The 18263-nt window shown below is 38.5% G+C and overlaps 1 protein-coding gene across 2 annotated transcripts in view; it reads left to right on the forward strand.

Moving 5' to 3' along the window:
• The first annotated feature begins 2166 nt into the window (after positions 1 to 2166).
• Positions 2167 to 18263, forward strand: part of OTC (ornithine carbamoyltransferase) — a 31244-nt gene continuing 15147 nt past the window's right edge. The window contains exons 1-2 of one of the 2 annotated variants that reach the window (XM_088860538.1): positions 2167 to 2398; positions 15077 to 15419. In XM_088860538.1, coding sequence (XP_088716664.1) covers positions 15414 to 15419 — 6 coding nt within the window. In that variant the 5' untranslated portion in view covers positions 2167 to 2398; positions 15077 to 15413. The remainder of the gene's footprint in view (positions 2399 to 15076; positions 15420 to 18263) is intronic. The other variant, XM_006878466.4, reaches the window with a different exon arrangement.

Below are 18263 nucleotides of genomic sequence, written 5' to 3' on the forward strand. Positions count from 1 at the left end.
GAAAACCTAATAATTTTAGGGTGAATCAACTAATTTTAAGCTCTATTCTCAAAGGATGTCAAAAAAATTGAGAGTTTGAAAAAATTCTCTCTTTAGCCACTCCACTCTCTCCGAGCAGGCCACGCGCATAAGAAGCTCCCATCCATGTATGCTATAAAGGGGATGGTATAATTAAGCTTAAGTTACAAGCCCAGAGCTCTCTTCCTCTCATCGCTATAACAATCTATTTTGGTATATTGTGTGCTCTTTTTCTTTGGGATAATTTATGTAGTGTAGTCATATGGTGTTTTTTGAATTAGATTGGGATTATGATTTTTATTGGCTGTTTCCTTTTTCTTTTTTTCGAATGTGATTCTTGAGTAAAGTGTAGTAACAGTAGGGTAAGAACTTTATTGAGTTATTATGAGTTTGCTTTTTAATGTTTTTATAGCACAAATTCAAACGTGTCGGGTAATTGTTGCCTGATAAACTTACCCATGTGGATATTACCTTTACATATTAGAAAACAAAGTAGTTTTAATTGATTTTTTATCCTAAAAAAAAGGTATTAAAAAAAGCCATATTACTCTAGATAAAATTAACACAATATTTCCTAACCTTGATGTCGGTAATATATTTTTCAGATTTCTTCCAACATAACCAAACAGTAGCAGTGTATTTCACAAGTTGCATCTAGATACTACGCAGACAATCCATTTGCAGATAATGTATTATGTCAGTAATGTACTACGTTAGTAATATATTTCTCAGACAATATATTTCTAGGTACCCAAACGACCCCTTAGGTAACTCCTCAAAATTTTTATTTAAATACTCAATATATCTCTATAATGGTTTCAAAATCCAAATTAGCAGGGCTAATTTTCTATAATTTAGAATCACTTAAGTAGAATATCCTGCTCGTTTAGGATTAAGAACCCAGAACAAGGATTTTAAGTGCAAAACCATTATTTTTCTAATAGCACTTAATTCAAGAGAAATGATGATATTACCATCCATGTTCAAGGTTATGATAGGAACTCAAAACAATGATTTCCTATTAAAAAAAAAAGCTCGTTCCAAGTTCTTAACCCTTAACAAGTAAGGGTAGAACCACCATTTTGCTCACCCAATAGGAACAAAATGTACACTAATCCTTCATGTCTAGAGTTAGGTTATGAATATGAAACAAGGATTTCCAACGAAGAGAAGCAAGTTATGAGTTCTTAACCCTGAATAAGTGAGCATGTAACTACAATTTTCCTTTGGCCATTTAAGCAAAATTACGATGTTCCCCCTTTATGTTTAGGGTTAGGAACTCCGGAAAGGCATATTCAATTAAAAACAAATTTCGGTTGATCAACATGTGTTTAATTCGGCATTTGGCTCGTTCGGCCTTGGACTGAGCCTGACACAAGCACCCCACCTTCAAAGATTCCATGTTCTTAACGATTATTTAGTTTTAGCTATTTAAATGAGGCTAAATCAGTAAAATTCCCCTACTTTAATGTTTCTTAGAATTATTTGTCCACAACTTCTGGGTTTTGTCACTTCGAAGAAGGGAGAGCATAATTCCGCACATCACCAATGCATGAAAATAAGCTACACCACAAGGGCATCTGCCTTCCTGCCTGTTGTTTCCATACACAGGACTCCTTGAAGGATCTCCATAGACCATATCCACTCAATTGCACTCGAGCTCTACTGCTTGCCACAGGAAACGGACGGTTTTGCTTCTTAAATGCACATAAGGGAAAACCCACTCATGTGTAGGGGTGGGAATGGGCCTGACCCTAACCCAGCCTAGGCTGCCCCAACCCTACCTGTCTTTGACCGGGACACCCAGCCTTAGCCCTAGCCCTAGCGCTAGCCCTAGCCCTAGCCCTATCCCTATCCCTATCCATAGCCCTATCCCTATCCCTACCCCTATCCCTATTGGGCACGAGTCAGGTTGGACCAAATAAAATTGGAAAAATAAAAACAAAAAAAAAAAAGATGACTGGGCTTTCCCACGGGCCACATTTTGTAGCCCAAGCCCTAATTTTTTTAGCCCTGGGATGACCGGGCCATGCTGGGCACCGGCCCATTCCCACCGCTGCTTGGTGGTTACTTCCGCTATCTCACCGATCACCATAAGCCGTTGGGTTTCCTGGTCGTTAGATAATTAGGTGATCATCCCTTATACAAGGGCAAGGCCCCCTGGTTTTCGCAACTTAAAAGGTTACCATTTTGAGCTTCCAAAGTTCATCAATGGCGGCGATCTCTTACACCTGTCCTCTCTCTTGGGACGCGCTTCGTTTTCCCTCTTCTTCGCTGAAATTTTGCCCAACGTTTCCGGCGAAAATCTCTGGCATTCGGCGGATCAAATGTCAGTCTTCGGCTGCGGCTCCTTCTTTTACCTCAGCTGTTAATGTAAATGGTGCGTGTTTGTTTTATTTTTTATTTTTTATGTATAGTTCTAGGATTGAAATTTTGTTTCAAAGTATTCCTTTTGTTAGTCTGTATATATATAAATGGAGTCTTAGGTCTTGCATTATAGTTTCTTGCTGGTTAATTTGGTTTAGTTCATGATTTCTTTGGATTTTGTTCTGTATTATCTGTTTTGTGACTTTTGTTTGGGGGTCAGCTTGAAAATTGCTTCATGTTGAACTTAATGTTGGTAAGAGTTCAGTTTATTCCTCAGATGCATTGGGTGAACTTCCACCTGTATCTGGTTTCTATATGGCTTCAAACTTTGATCATTTGATTTTAAGCTTTAATTTCTGGTCAACTAGAGTTTTTCTTTGGTTTTATTGGTTTTTCTCTACACAGACCGGACCTTAAACAAATAGTGTTGTAATTCATTCTTACAGTTAGTGTTTGAAAACTGGCCAAGTGGACTCGACTCGACCTAGCTACACCCTGCTCGGGCGAGTATCGCTTGCACACAATTTGGGGCTCGATACCTGTGTAGTACTTGGTTGAGTACTGTACAAACTCACCTGAGTATTGTAGAACTCGGGCGCCCGATTTCTACAGTACCCAGGTGAGGCTTTACCATCCTCGTCCATGTACTGTTCAATAAGAGAGGGGGCCGGGGGGTTAGAAATGTGCCCTTATTCTTTACTTCGTTGGTTTAGAGCCTTAGGGTTGCCCACTTGAGCCAAAATTCCATGCTTAGGTATATTTTAGCCTGGTCTGTTTGTTAGAAAGAATAGATTTGAGAAAAAACACTGGACTTGAGAGAATTTTTTGGATCAAAAAATTCTGAAAATTGTGACTTCTTCACGATGGATGTTCAGAATTTGATGAAATTCGGTCCCTAAGCCTTTTTTTTTTCCCGATCCCACCATGGGCTTGATTGAAAACAAAAACACACACACACAGGGGAAGAAATCACATAATTTAGTAGATTTCAAGTTTTTATTTAATATTCATCCGAAATTTTCAAGAGTTGGATATCCTAGATCCGAACTCGAAACCAAAAACTAGTTTGGGGTGTTTGATTGGGGTTGTGGGAGGAAGCTCTGACAAGGATTTGAGGCATCGATTCTCACCGAGCACGAAGATCGGGGGATTGGCCTCGAAATTTTGGGCATGTTTAATTTTTCAGTTTAAATTCATAAATTGATATTTTTACTAATTTAATTATAATTGATTTATAAGTATATTTTATTTTATATATAATATGTTTTACTGTGCTTTCTATTTTCATTTTTTTCATTTTTTCTATTTTTTTTAAAACCCAGTAACTTTTTTTTTTTTCTTATTTCATGTTTTATATTCATTTTCTGATTTGTATTTTTTATATTTTTTATTTTTTGAATTTTCACAATTTTTTGTATTTTTTTGGCACCTGAGTTTCTGGGCAAGGGCAGGAGCTAAAGCCTAAAGCTTGAGCCTAAGCCAAGTAATTGAACATTGCTTACAGTTCCAACACCATTTTACAAATCTTCTCAAATTTGCTGGCTTGAAGTGTTAAATATCTCTAAATCTTTGATATTGTTAATCAGTAACCATAAAAAAATGATGATGATGATACTTTGATATTTTGTATTTTTAATCAGTAACCATAAAAAATTGAGGATGATGATGATACTTTGATATTTTGTATTTATCTGTCTGTGATGATGAGGATGATCTCTGTGATGAATCTTACATAATAGCTTTTTGCCTTCTAATAAGGGAACGTGGTCTTGATTCCTATACTTGACCTCATTAGTATCTCTTTCCAGTTAATGGACTTGTAAATAATGCTTTCATGAGTAAATAATGCGATGCAAATAGAATTTATGAGTTGATAGGATTTACTGAATGCAATGTTTATGTCTGAATATTTTTTGTTCCAGGTTCCATGATAGTTACATTTTTTATAACTATTTTCATGTTTTTGCTGCAAGGGCTCTTCCAACAACATTGCTAGAAATCGTTTGTATTGTAATACTTGACATTTTCATTTGAATATTTAGTCTCCAGGCTTTATTTTTTCCCTTGTTTTCCTTTCTTTTTTATTGAGGAAAGGTGAGGAGCTTTTGGCAACAGCTTAAGCTTGGAATTTATCCATGATTTCCTTTTCATTAAATTTATGGAGCAAAAGAAAACTTGATTTCTAATGGGGTTGATTATTGAAGATCTCATGAGAATTTATTTACTTGTTGAAATTTTGGTGGTTGTGGTTGTTATCTCATGAAAACTTTATATCATAGTTGTTGGAAATGATTCCGAATCTGAATCATTTTTGGAATCGAAATTGCGGAAGTTGGCTAGAAGATTCATCTTTTTGGAATCAACGTTCGTGCAAGAGGAATCATGGGAAACGAGATTTCTATTTTATAGGAATCAAGATTCGATCAAAATGGATTTGAGATCCCTACATAGATGGAATCAAGATTCCTAGCTCTATAGAATAGAATTCTAACCTATTTGGAATCGAGGTTCCTTCGTTTATGGAATTGAGATTCTAACATTTTGGAATCGAAATGCCTAGGCATTTCAAATCGACATTCTGATCATTTTAGAATCAAGATTCGACTCACATTGGAATCGAGATCCATAGTAGTTTGGGTTCAAGTTTCGACCCATTTGGTAATCGAGATTTATGATCCCTTATAATCATGCATCAAGCAGACACATGGATAGATAGTGACTGATATAGAAGTTAGTAAGAGATTACATATTGGATCAATACAAGGTATACTTAAAGAATTAAGTAAAAAAAGTGGACACCAATTCGGTTTCTATTGGTCATTTTATGCCAAAAGAGGTGACTACACCTTGTATTTTGAGATTGATTGTCTAGCTCGAGTAGTTTGATGCCTTGAAAACTTCTAAACGTCACTTCTCACACAAAAGTAAAAAGAAGGGAAAAAAAAGTGGTAAAATTCCCCTTATCATTGAGGGATATGTGCCTTTTGTACCAGGGGTTAAGGCGTGGAGTTATTCAAATTTTTTTTGAAGAAGGTTAACATTTTATAACTGTATATGAAGTGTACAAGAGAGAGAGGGCCAAGTTCAGCCCCTAGGGGGTGGACTGGAATGTATCATGTACAAAAAGGGCTTATAAGACCGCCCAATGTAAAAATTACATGAAGCTTTCAAAAAATCGAAAAAAAAGGGGCTATGCAAAGCATGTGAGGGGCTATGGAGGTGAGCTGAGCCGGAGGTCTTATGCCAAAAAGGAGACGACCCCAGCTTGGTTCTGAAGTTGCCTACTAGCTCCCTCTTTCGCCAGATGATCCGCAAAGTCGTTGGACGTCCTCCACATATGCCGCCATGAGACGTCCATATCCCTGCAAAGATGATCAATTTCATCAAAGGTAGTGATGAGGTACCAAGGCGGGGGGGAAGTCCTACTAGCCCATGAACTATGGAAGATAATCATCTCCCGTTCCAATTTCCAAATAACTCAAATCAAAATCCAAAACTATTTCAGTCAATTTATAATCACATATTTATGCGCCTAGAATATTAGTAATTTTGTGGTATTACGGTTTAAAAAAGAAGCAGCTTAAGGTTCTATGAGGGTCGAAACGAGATTCAATGTTTGATTAGTTTGTTGTTTCTTGCATCTGCGAAACACGGTACTTGTTCATGAATCTAGGATTTTGGATTCGAAAACAATAAAATTGAGGGCACGTTTGGTTCACATGAAAATATTTTTCGGGTAATATTTGCATGTGAAAAAGTTCCCTCATGTGGTTAGGTATGAGAATATTTTCACACCAATTAGTTGCCAATTGGTGTGAAAAAATGCACGGTCTAAAATAGTCCCACACATAACCACATGAGGGAATTTTTTTCATGTGAAAATATTTCTCGAAAAATATTTTCACACCAACTAAACATGTCCTGAGTATCATTATTTGTGGAAACTAGTTTCAACAAGTGTAGAGTCAAGATTCACCAATTACGGAATCAAGAATTAGTATATGTGGAAATGAAATTTTAAGTGTTGAATCAAGATTCCTAAAATAAGGAATCGAGATTCCAGACTTCACGGAAGTGGATCTTTGAAGGTTCCTTGTCAAAATCATTGAATTGGGATTTTGAATCGGAATTGCAACCTTCGGTGAGATATACGGGTAACTATGCTTGATATTGTGTTTCTGCATGCATATAAATAGGTTTATCTTGTTCATCAAAAGTAGTAAAGATGTTGAAGGAATACTTGCATGAATGGATTGATACTTACCTATTATTCCCTATGTCATTAAGTATAATAGAAGTCTTGCATGATTCCTTGAATAAGAAACTTTTATTTATTTACCGATGTTATGAAGCTTGGCAAAGGAATAAAATGATCAAAACTTAGAAGAATATACAAATGCTAAGAAAAGTTGTAAGAAAATAGTAAGTGAGGCTAAACTTAAGGCATATAATGATCAATTCAACAAGTTGGGACAAGAGAAGGTGAAAAAGATGTCTTCAAACTAGCGAAAATGAGAGAGGAAGTGTAGGGATCTAGATCATGTTAAATGCATTAAGAGTACAGATTAGAGGATCTTGGTGAAGGATGACGAGGTCAACAAAAGGTGGAGAATTTATTTTAAAAAATTGTTAAATGACGAGCACTATGGGAGCACAATGTTAGGAGGAACCTTTGACATAAATGAGATTAGAGGTCATAGATACAATTGCAGATTAGGATATCCGAAGTGAAAAATGCTTTGAGGAAGATGAAGATAGAAAATACTTTAGGACCAGATGGTATCCCAGTAGAGGTTTGGGAAGTGCATGGGAGAAATTGACAGCTTCTTGACTAAGTTATTCAACAAGATGATGGAACAAAAAACAATGGCAGATGAATAGACGAAAATATTGTGGTACCTATATACAAGAACAAATGAGACATACAAAGTTGTACGAATTAGTGTTTTAAAATGTGGGATGTGGTCCGATGCGTTGGGGGGGGCCAATGTGGTGATGCGGCTCAGTGCGGTCCAAATGTGGGTGCATTAGCCTGATGCGGTCAATAAATATAAAAAAGTTCTAAAAAATAAAAAAATAGGTTAATACATAGGAAAAATATGGAGCTGATTTATGTGATAGTAATTTTTTTTATTTATTCATTAACCCCCAAGTATCGGCTGTCGGACATTTGGTATCTACTATCCCTTGATAGATCAAGACATTACAAAGTAGAAACTAGAAATTTGAAACTAACTTCATAAAATATTCAACAGCCATAATCACAAATTTGCAACTACAAACTTTAAAATTACAAAATACAAACTAAAAGTCTATGAAGATTAAAGAGCTCAAAAGTTAAGACAAATCATCATTATTTCTCAAGTCTTGAGATTCTAAATTTCAAGTCTTAATCAAGACAAGTTATCTAGAGAGTCTCCATGTGCATCATCTCACAATCATCCTCGGTGGCCTTGAAGAAAATATTGATTTCTTTACGACCCTTGAAACCGTCGATTTGTTGTCAAAACTTTGCTAATACGTCCTCATATCAACACCCAAAATAAACAAATTAACAACCAAAGATCATCCAAGACGAAAATCCAAGAATTTCAAAAACTAAATTTCCACCACTTTTTTCATTTCGCATGCAGGCCGCATATGCACCCTATGTAGGCTATGCCCTATGTGGTGGCTTATGCAGTGGGATGCGGCGCACATGCGGCACACATGCGGTGTCAAGCGATGCGGTTGTCAGTGCATCTCGCATGATGCAACAGCATATGCGGCAATGCAGCTGCATTTTAAAACACTGGTACGAATTATCTAGGGCTCAAACTTATGAGCCCACACTATAAAGTTGTGGGAGAGAGTGATTGAGCAATGACTAAGGCATGAAACAAGTGTATCAAAAAATTAGTTCACTTTTATGCTAGGGATATCAACAATTAAGGCTTTTTTCCTACTTAGGCAATTGACTGAGAAGTTTCGGGAGAAGAGAAAAGACCTTTACATGGTCTTTACTGATTTTGAAAAAGCATATGATAGGGGAGCCAGAGAGTTAATTTGGTGGGTGTTGGAAAAGAAATGAGTTTCTAGAGGATATATCGACATGGTGAGAGATATGTATGGGAGAGCGCTAGCTAGTTTCAGGGCAACTAGTGGAGAGACAAATTAATTTTCAGTGACAGTAGGCCTATATCAGGGGTCAATATTAAGCCCATACCTCTTTATTTTGGTTATGGATGACATAACTAGGTATCTATGAGATGAGTTACCATAATAAATGTCGTTCGCAATGTTATACATCATATTTGGCGTACTTGTATCCCCGAGGCGAATAAGGAGAAAGCCAGTAATGACCTGGTCTCGCCGGTACACAAGGCACCGCCAAATCACAGGAACACTGTGAAAATAAGCCTAAAACTAGGCCACCTTTAAAGAAGTTTCAGAATGGCTTCGAAATGCACAAGAGGGTAGTTTGGGATACCCTAAGGACACTTGCAAAGTTTCGTTGCGTTTTGATAAGTTATGATATGATCAGGACAAAACTTGGTTTCCAGTTCCTATCCTGCTAAAAGTGGACCCTACAACTACAACCCTATTTTATGGGTCTTAAAATAGTACCAGACCACCACCATTAGATCTTGAACGTCGAAAACCCCCATGTACCAAATTTCGACTCAATCAGACCCTCCGGGACCATTCTAGGCTCAACTTACCATAAATGGGTGGATTTTACACTATTGTGGTGCAGCCTCAGCGAACTAGTTGGAAACTGTATCTTCTCATTTCGGGATGATTTTCTAATGATGATATTTTACTCATTTTAAGTCCAATTAAGCTCAAATTTGGACACGAGCTAGATCTTGGCGTGACCCAAAATGAGAGAATTTCTAGAGAGAAGATGTGCTCAGAAACATGAAAATTCGGAATTTATATAAGAGACAAATCTTTGGAAGGCCATAGCTCAAGGTCCTGATGCCGGATCATCGCAAATATGGGTCCGTTGCGACCGTGGTTTGAAGAGCTACAATTTGGTACAAGTTTTATGCGTAATCGGAAGCCGGATGACATGAATTTCGAGGTCGAAGAAAGGGATACTTTTTCAGTCACCGGAATCCAATTTTCCGGTGACCTCCCAAGTTTGGAATGTGCTTAAATCCAAACCAAAACGGACAAAATTTACTGCAAAATGATTGTGACAATGTCCTCTTCAATTTGTGATAAAAATGAAGACTTGAAATATCGCAAATCAACCTACATTGATGGATGAAGAATTGCAAAGTTTATAGACTTGGTTGGATTTTGGGTTCTTCTTAAAAAAATTCGTTTCAAGACGATCAAAGGGTATCAAAACGTTCATAAAAGTACAAGCAACTATTCTAAGATGATTCATCGCCCAAATTACCATCATAGGTGTCCATAAAAGCTTCCGAAGACTGACAATGGCAAGAGGCTCCTCATGAAGGGATGGTTTTGTCATTTGTTAAAAAGTGCTTAGGGGTATTTTGGTCATTTGGTCAAAATACGGGATGATTATTTTTATTCATTAAATGTGTATTTTTGACAATTTTGGGTACTTTTGATTATTCCACCCCTGTTTAGTGGTTGCTCTATATAAGGAAACCCAAGTCACTTGTAATAGGGTCTTTGAATTTTGTTTTTGGATCATTCTTGAAAGTTAAGTAATTTATTATCAAGTTCTTGCTTGTTCTTGTGCTTTGCTTTCAAATTCAAGACCAAAAGGAGAGGAGAGAGAAACATTTTCCTAGAGAGAGAAAATACCCCTAGACCACCATACACCAAAGCCCATTCCATACACCAAAGCCTATTCCCTACACGACACATTACTCCATAAATCCTAGACCACCATACACCACACCTAGACCTTAACCTTGACTCAAACCCAAGGCTATGTATGCAAAGGAGGCCCATGGATGCGCACCTAGGCTCAAGCCCATCCTAGGTCTATTCTCTCTCCTCTACATTCCTCTCTCTTCTTTCTTCATTCTCTCTCTTCCTTCTCTTTTTCTTCTCTCTCTCTTTCTTTTTTTTTCTCTCTTCTCATCTCACTTTCTCTCTCTTCGTTGCATGAGTTCAAGGCGGGCCCATGCCTCTTCTTTCTTTCCTCTTTCCTTTTCTTCTCTAGCCCCCCATTCTCTATCGTCTGAAATCACGGACCCGCACCTAGGGCGGGCCCGGCTTCCTTTACCTATTCCTCTTGTCTTACCCTCGAACCTAGCGCACCTTTGCCCGCTCGTACCCAGCACACCTTTGCTCGCACCTAACCCAACACACCTTTGCCCGTGGTCCTGACCCACCTCTGCCCACGCCTAACCCAGCACACCTTTGCCCGCACTCAATCCTGGCGCACTTCTGCCCGCGCCTAACTCAGCACACCTCTGCCAGTGCTCAATCCCAGCACACTTCTGCCTGCGCCTAACCCAGCACACCTCTGCCCAAGCTCCATCCCAGCGCACCTCTGTCCTCACCTAACCCAGCACCCCTTTGCCCGTGCTCAATCCTGACGCACTTCTGCTTGTGCCTAACCCAACACACCTCTGCCCGTGCTCAATCCCAACACACCTTTGTCGACGCCTAACCCAGCGCACCTCTGCCCGAGCTCAATCCTAGTGCACCTCTTGTCGCGCTTAACCCAATGCGCCTCTTTCCGCGTTCCATCCCGACACACTTCTGCTAACCCAGCACACCTCTGCTCGTGCTCAATCCCAGCACACCTCTGTCCGCGCCTAACCCAGTGCACCTCTGTCCGCACTCAATCCCAGTGCACTTTTGCCCGCGTCTAATTCAATGCACCTCTTCCCGTGCTTAAGCTTGTGCGCATCTCCACCCACGCCCAACATTGTTGCTTCTCTTTACTCACATTCGCCCTTACACCCGCGCACAACACTGTTGCATCCCTTCGCTCATATCCACCTTTATACCCACACCCACACCTAAAACGCTTACCCATTTTCATGCCCACACTCTCTTGCTCCTGCGCCTATTTTTTATATTCATACCAATGCCATTATCCAGCCTCCTGCACCCACGCTATCATCCAACCCGCCTACTCGCGCCTAACCTTGTGTTCTCTCTGCCCGTGGTTATCCCCCCTGTAGTCTCTAACCAACCCATAACTATCCACATTTTGTCATCCTCTCTTCCCTAAACCACACCCTTCTAATCCTTCATTTACGTTTCCATTCCATCATCTTCTTATTTCAACTTCTCCATTGATTGCTTCTCTCATTGCCTAAAACACTTAACCTGATAGCATTATGAGGTAGTATTTTAGGGTCCTAATTCTGGGATTGTTGCTCTAACTACCTTTTCGTACAGTGAATTTAAGTCATAAGAGGCATGCTTCTCTTGCACCCATTTACTCGAGTTGGAGTCATCCTAAGTTGGCTTTCTTAGAATTTTGACCCTCTCACTGCTCTAACCTCCGAGTCACACAGTGTTCAGATTGTGAGAGACTTTCTTCTCTCTCATCTCTAAACCATTTAGAGCCACTCATTTGCCAAGAGGTACATTCAAGAGGAGTGTACCCTTTACGAACTCCATCAGAAGTTTCTTAAAAGGAGATTACTAGATGAGGTGTTAAGTTTTCAAGAGGGGGCCAAGTACAAACCGAGCTGCTGGACAGCTAGAGGGCTTTCACAAATTGATCTAAGAGGGCATTTGCCGGGGCTTATCCCCAGACCCCAAACGGCGAGCTAGGTGCTCGAGCGCTTCTTTGTCGATTAAAGTCTCTCTCTTTGTTGGTTCCTATCCGCACTACAAGCATAGGTACGCACACGTGCATGGCCCCGCGGTTGTTCAAGAGAGGATTCTTTCGACCGAGTCACCCATATCCGGGACGATGAGAAATCAAGCCCGACCACATGGATGACATAGTTTTGATTGCTAAAACTAGAGAGGACGGCGACGCAAATTTGGAACTTTAGGGATGCCTTTTGGAGTTTTATGTGATCGTTGCATACCCATGAAATTGAAGGGGAAGTTTTATAGAACTGTTGTAAGACCAGCCATGCTTTATGGGACGAAATGTTGAGTGGTAAAGAAAATACATATCTATAGAATGAGTGTAGTTGAGATGAGGATGTTGAGATGGATGAGTGGCAAGACAAGAAAGGATAGAGTTCAGAATGAATTCATCTGAGGGATTTTAGGGGTGGTTTCAGTAGGCGATATGATGAGGGTAAGTAGACTTAGATGGGCTGGCCATATGCAGTGTCAACCTAGAATAACACCGGTTAGGAGGCGCGATTTGGTTCAAGTGGAAGGCTCTAAAAGGGTACGGAGAAGTCCCAAAAGAACATGGATGGAAGTATTGTTAAGAGATATAGTGCCTTATGGTCTGATTGAGGGTATGACCCTTGATAGAGCAGAATGGCGGGACATGATTTGTATAGCTAATCCCAAATTGATAGGATAAGGCTCAATTGAAGATGATAATGCTTCTTTACCAACATTTCTTGTCTTTTTTCTGTACTTACTTTCTGATTTAGTATTGCTTTTGGAACCTTTAATGGCATTCCTCTTTCTAGTTCCGTTGCAGAAATGCTGATTGACCAGAAATTTGGGATTATACTATTCCATTTAGTTCTGTCATTAGCTGCTTAGAACTGCCTCTTATTTAATGCAATTATTTGTTTAGCTAGTTTCCTTAGCTGTATTCCAGATTTAGCTGCCTGGTTAAGTTTTAATCTTAATTTTGTATAGCCCTCCGTACTTGATAGATAACAACTATAAAATAGAAGATATATTTAGCTGCTATCGGAACTCAACCTTCAGCAGATATCCTATAAGACAAGACATGGAGTTGTAAAAGTTTTCCGGATGAAGTGGGACCCTCCCAAGCAAGGGAGTGTGCCAGCCTGTGAACTTCTCTCTGCACATGGAAACAAGACATCTGGATGCATTCCACAAAACTAGGAAATCTCTTTTGTGTTAGCTATTGCATATCCTGCCTTTTTCTTTGTCGATTTAATGGCAAGGAGTGGGCCTTTGTATAACAAAGAAGCTGAGGAAGAAGTGAAATAAATTAGAAGGTTGATTTTATCTCAGCCACAATTGAGTCGGAAGTACCTGCTAAGGACTTGAGTATCCCATGAGAACTATATCATATAATTTTCCAATTATTGAAGGACCAAGGTTCCCAAATGGACTCCCATTAAATTAATCTGAAGTTAAAGCATCCCTCGACAGTTAGGTTAGTACATTTTGGAGTCCGTAACTGTCTCCTCGAACCCCAATAACTCACAAGATGACCATGGCTAGCAAAAAAACCAAACTTTATCACTTCCACAACATCTTGCTATGACCTCTCTTAGGTCACCTATAAAATTTTGTGGCACACACTGAGATCACTTCTTCTGGTGCAAATGCCAATCTGGCCAAATGTGGAGACCAAACAACACAAACCATCAGACCATAGACTAACTTCCCCAAAAAAAAAAACATCAGACTACAATCTAACTCTTCACCCTTCTTCCTTCTACCTTGTTCTTTGGTTTGCTAATTATTTTTGTCATTCACATCGTTCCCTCTAGTGACTCATAGAGGATATACCCTCTATGTGCCAATTCCATTCAAGTAATTGTGTCTGATTCATCATCCTTAGGCATTGAGAACCCAAACTTGGCCACATACTAGCAATCATTTACGAGGAACAAGTTGCTGATACTTTTCCATGGATTTTTAATGAGACAAAAATATTAAGAAAAGGTTCTTACAATGTTCCCTCAAAGAGAAAAAGGTATCTTACGATGACTGGAAAGAATGATGCCTGCATAGTAACGACTTTTTATTTTTCTTTCATTGTTTACAGCTATTCTATGTCTTCTAGAAAAAAATTTCTGTATTCACAATATCAAATTGACAGTACAGGAGAATTTTTTCTGCCTCGTTATTAGTGGGTAACTATTTTTTTGTAATTTCTAGGCAGGAATGATTAGAATCAAAGACACCTAACTAGAAGAGATTTCATCGTTTTCTCTTTTCTTTTTTTTTTGGCGGCGATTGGGGTGGGTTTGTTAATAATTAAGCACTTGATAACTTTTTATATTCTGCATATCAAATCCTGAACTGTGGCCATGTATATATGTCGTCCTATGCATGGCTTAAAAGTCTCCCTGGGGAGGAAAACATCAAACAGTTAAAGCAGTGTGCCCCTTTTGTAGCCATGTGGATTTTGGAGATTTTCTCTTATGCATGACGTTAAGGTTTCTGTCAGAGCAGGAGGATGGAAAACAATCTCAGTGCTTACCTTACCTCATTGATGTTTTGGATTCCTCTTATGCATGTTCAATTGGAGTAGGGAATTATAAACAGTTGAAGTAGTGTGCACCTTACCTGCCATATATTTTGATATTACCTTTTATGCATATGTGAAATGTTTCTCTGCTGTAAACAGCTGAAGTAGGGTACATGTGATCATGCTATGTATTTGGAGGTTTCCTCTGATGCCTGGTTTAAAAGTCTCTCTCATTGATTTTTTTTTTAATTTACTGAAACACTTTAAAGCTTCAATTATAGCAGGGATATTGCAAACTGCAGAAATCTTGTGCTCCTTAAAATGAAAGACTTACTAATTCATGCATTCGACTGCTGAAATCTTGTGCTCCTTAAAAATGAAAGACTTACTAACTCATGCATATCTATTTTCCTCTCTCTTTTCCTCCTCTTTCTTTCCATCCTTCAGAAAAGACAGGCCATAAAGATTTCATTCACATCAGTGATTTCGATAAAGAAACAATAATGAAGATTCTCCAATGTGCTTCAGAGGTCAAGGCAAAGCTAAAGTCAGGGGATAGAAATTTCCTCCCATTTAAAGGGAAGTCAATGGCAATGATCTTCACGAAACCATCCATGAGAACTAGAGTCTCATTTGAGACAGGTTTTTTCTTGTTGGGTGGCCATTCAATTTATCTAGGTCCTGATGATATCCAGATGGGTAAACGGGAGGAGACTCGTGATATTGCTCGAGTTCTTTCAGGTTACAACGATATCATTATGGCCCGCGTATTCACTCATCAGGTATGATGGTGAGTCTTTGATCAATATAATTATATTTATCACATCCCAGATCAATGAATAGAAATTTTTTTACTTAAAAACACTGGGGTCTTGAAAACTTAGTTGCTTCATGGAGCCAAATTTCCAGTAATGTGAAGTCCTCAATTGCTACAAATATGTGATTAGATGCTTCTAAATCCCAACTGAAAGATGGAAAAATAGAGGGGAGTAGCTTTTCGTCCATTAGGCTTTAGCTTAGTGACAGATGTTAGTGGTTTGTTAGCAGAAGGTCAAGTGTACGATCCTTGAAGCTTGTCCCTAGAAAAAGAACAAACCAAGCCTCTTTTCCATTTTGAGAGGAGCTCTGATACTTGAATTTTAGCTCATGTCAGACTTTTGGTCACATGACTCGCAAGAGTCAGCCAATTTAGTTATAAACCAAAGCTTCTTCCATGAATTGTTTTCTGGCTATTTATCCCTTGGGCATGAAATCAGATCTCAGAGTTCTGTAGGCTCATTATCTCAACTATGTCTGAATAATTATTTGTGTATCATACTTAATTGTTGTAAGCATAAACTAGTTGAAAGACAGAATAATGAAGCAAAAGTATATTTGAAGTGCTTCAAGATATAATGCTTATTTGATGCCCACATATTCTACTCTTAGATCCATACTTTTGGGTTCCTTTCAGCTGGCTAATGCATTATGTTACTACCATTTACTTTCTTTGAACAACCTTAGACATGCACATCTCTTAAATATTTTCAACGTGCTGGCGGACACAACACTGAAAGCTTTGTGCGGACTAAACTGCACTCTCCTTATGTCCAACAATGATTTCAACAATGATTTCTTTAGGAAACTTGGCAGTATGTCTTTATTGATATGTAGGTTTGTTTTAGAGTAGCAGTTCCGTCATTTAATGCAGTTTTCCTTGTTCAGGTACTTGGAATATGTGTGTGCAGTTCTCTAGAACTCTGAAAGGTGATGTTGTAACAGTAGTAATGCAGGGGCAAGAATGGGGATAATGCTTCCTTTATGCATTTACAAATAGGAAATCACACAGTTTACCTAGTCTCTTTTTCTACAGGTTGTTCCAATGGTGGTACTGCAGCTACTGCTCCTAATGTTGGACTTAAGGCAACCTAATCTATGACCTCCATATTGAATCCAAAGTGTTTCATCATTACCTTCTATGACTCTTCAAACAATTTTCGATGCTTTTCCTTTTGCAAGTTCTATACATAATGTGCCTCTGAAGAACTCTTGGATTTGGATTTCTAACCTTGCACCACATGATAGGCAACCTTGCTTGTCTTGCAAGTTAGTTCAACTGAAGTAAAGGTAAAAAATTTAATGACAAATTCCAAAGTTAGCTCTACAAGATACTTTAATGTCAATGATACCTCAAGTTTTTGGAATGGGTACATTTAGGTAAATCGATCTTCCTGTCATCTGATGTTCTCTGTATTTCACATTTAACCATGGAGTCATGGACAGTTTTACAATTGGTTATTTCGTTGAGAACAACTTTTCTTTTACTGAAGATGTCTTGTATAGGATATTCTAACTGGCTAAGTGATTGGCTGATATCACGAGGTTGCTCCATTACTTTGACTTCATTTTAAATTTTGTTTCTTCAATTACATGTCTCTGTCCACCGAGACCAGGAAAGTCCAATACATTGTCAATTTAGTAAATAGAGTCAAATGCAGGTCTGTGCATTTACAGATGTCCACATGTCTTCATTTATTTATTTATTTCTTAGCGTATATATGTGTTTGCATGTATAGATTCTTTGCATGTGTGTAAGCATTAACTTGGATCTTACACTTGTGCCTTCCAATGAAGGAATCACATTGATGATTAATAAAGCTTAAATCATGTGGTACTGCTCCATATCCAGCTTGTGGTTCATAACTTTGTCAAGAATCTAGGATGATTATATTGAATTCTTTTTGCCATGACAAAATACAGTAATTTAGATGACATTGGTGGTGGCATGCAAACAAAGTAAGCTACTGTAGCATTGGAAAGAATAAACTCCCTGGAAAGGGTAGACTAGAGAGATTCACTATTTTTATTAAAAATAAACTGCTTCTGGTTTGCCTTATGGATCAACCGTTATTACATCTCCATTAGAGGGGAAAGACCCTTGATTCTAAGATCTAGCAAAAGGACTGTCTAGGTTTAGACTCTAGGTTGTCTTGATGAAGGCTCTAGAATGTCAAGCTTTTCTTTCTTTGTGGAGCTTCAAGGCACGTCTCTTTTCTTTCAAATAAGCTTTCTAGGTATTTAAAGTGAGGAAGATCTCCTGGGTGTTAAAATTAAGCCCCTTCAATGGAGCAAAATGTCCTTTTTAATAAAGAAAGGATAGATAGTGCTCATGAGAGGTTGAGCCATTTTATAAAGAAAGGATAGATAGTGCTCATGAGAGGTTGAGCAAATGTGATTTATGAGAGGGATTAGCTCAAATTGAATGTTGACTCCTTAGAGGCGTTAGCTCTAATGGATTATTGATTACTTAAAGACGAATCCATGTGAACTCTGGGAGGTGTTGGCTTTCTAGTGGCTGAAGTTTTAAATTTGTGAAGTCTTAGATATAATTTTTAGGCTCTCGATTGTTCGTTATGGAAAAATGGGAGGAAATACACCTTATGGATAAAGAATGTGCCTTTTGGATGAGGAATATGCCCTCCAAGTAAAAGACTGTTTCTCGTCTCTTCTCCTTCTCTAGTACTATGCGCCATGAAATGTTTTTCCTTTCAAGATAAAATGCTTCATCACTGGGTGCTAGAGAGAGAAAGGCTTTTCTATTGGAATTTGTCACCCAGCGGCTGTCAGCTGAAGTGTGTTGACCAATTAAAATGCC

Source organism: Amborella trichopoda, chromosome 3, assembly GCF_054954075.1.
Source record: "Amborella trichopoda isolate Santa Cruz 75 chromosome 3, AtrichopodaSantaCruz75HAP2 v2.0, whole genome shotgun sequence".
NCBI classification, from domain to species: Eukaryota; Viridiplantae; Streptophyta; class Magnoliopsida; order Amborellales; family Amborellaceae; genus Amborella; species Amborella trichopoda.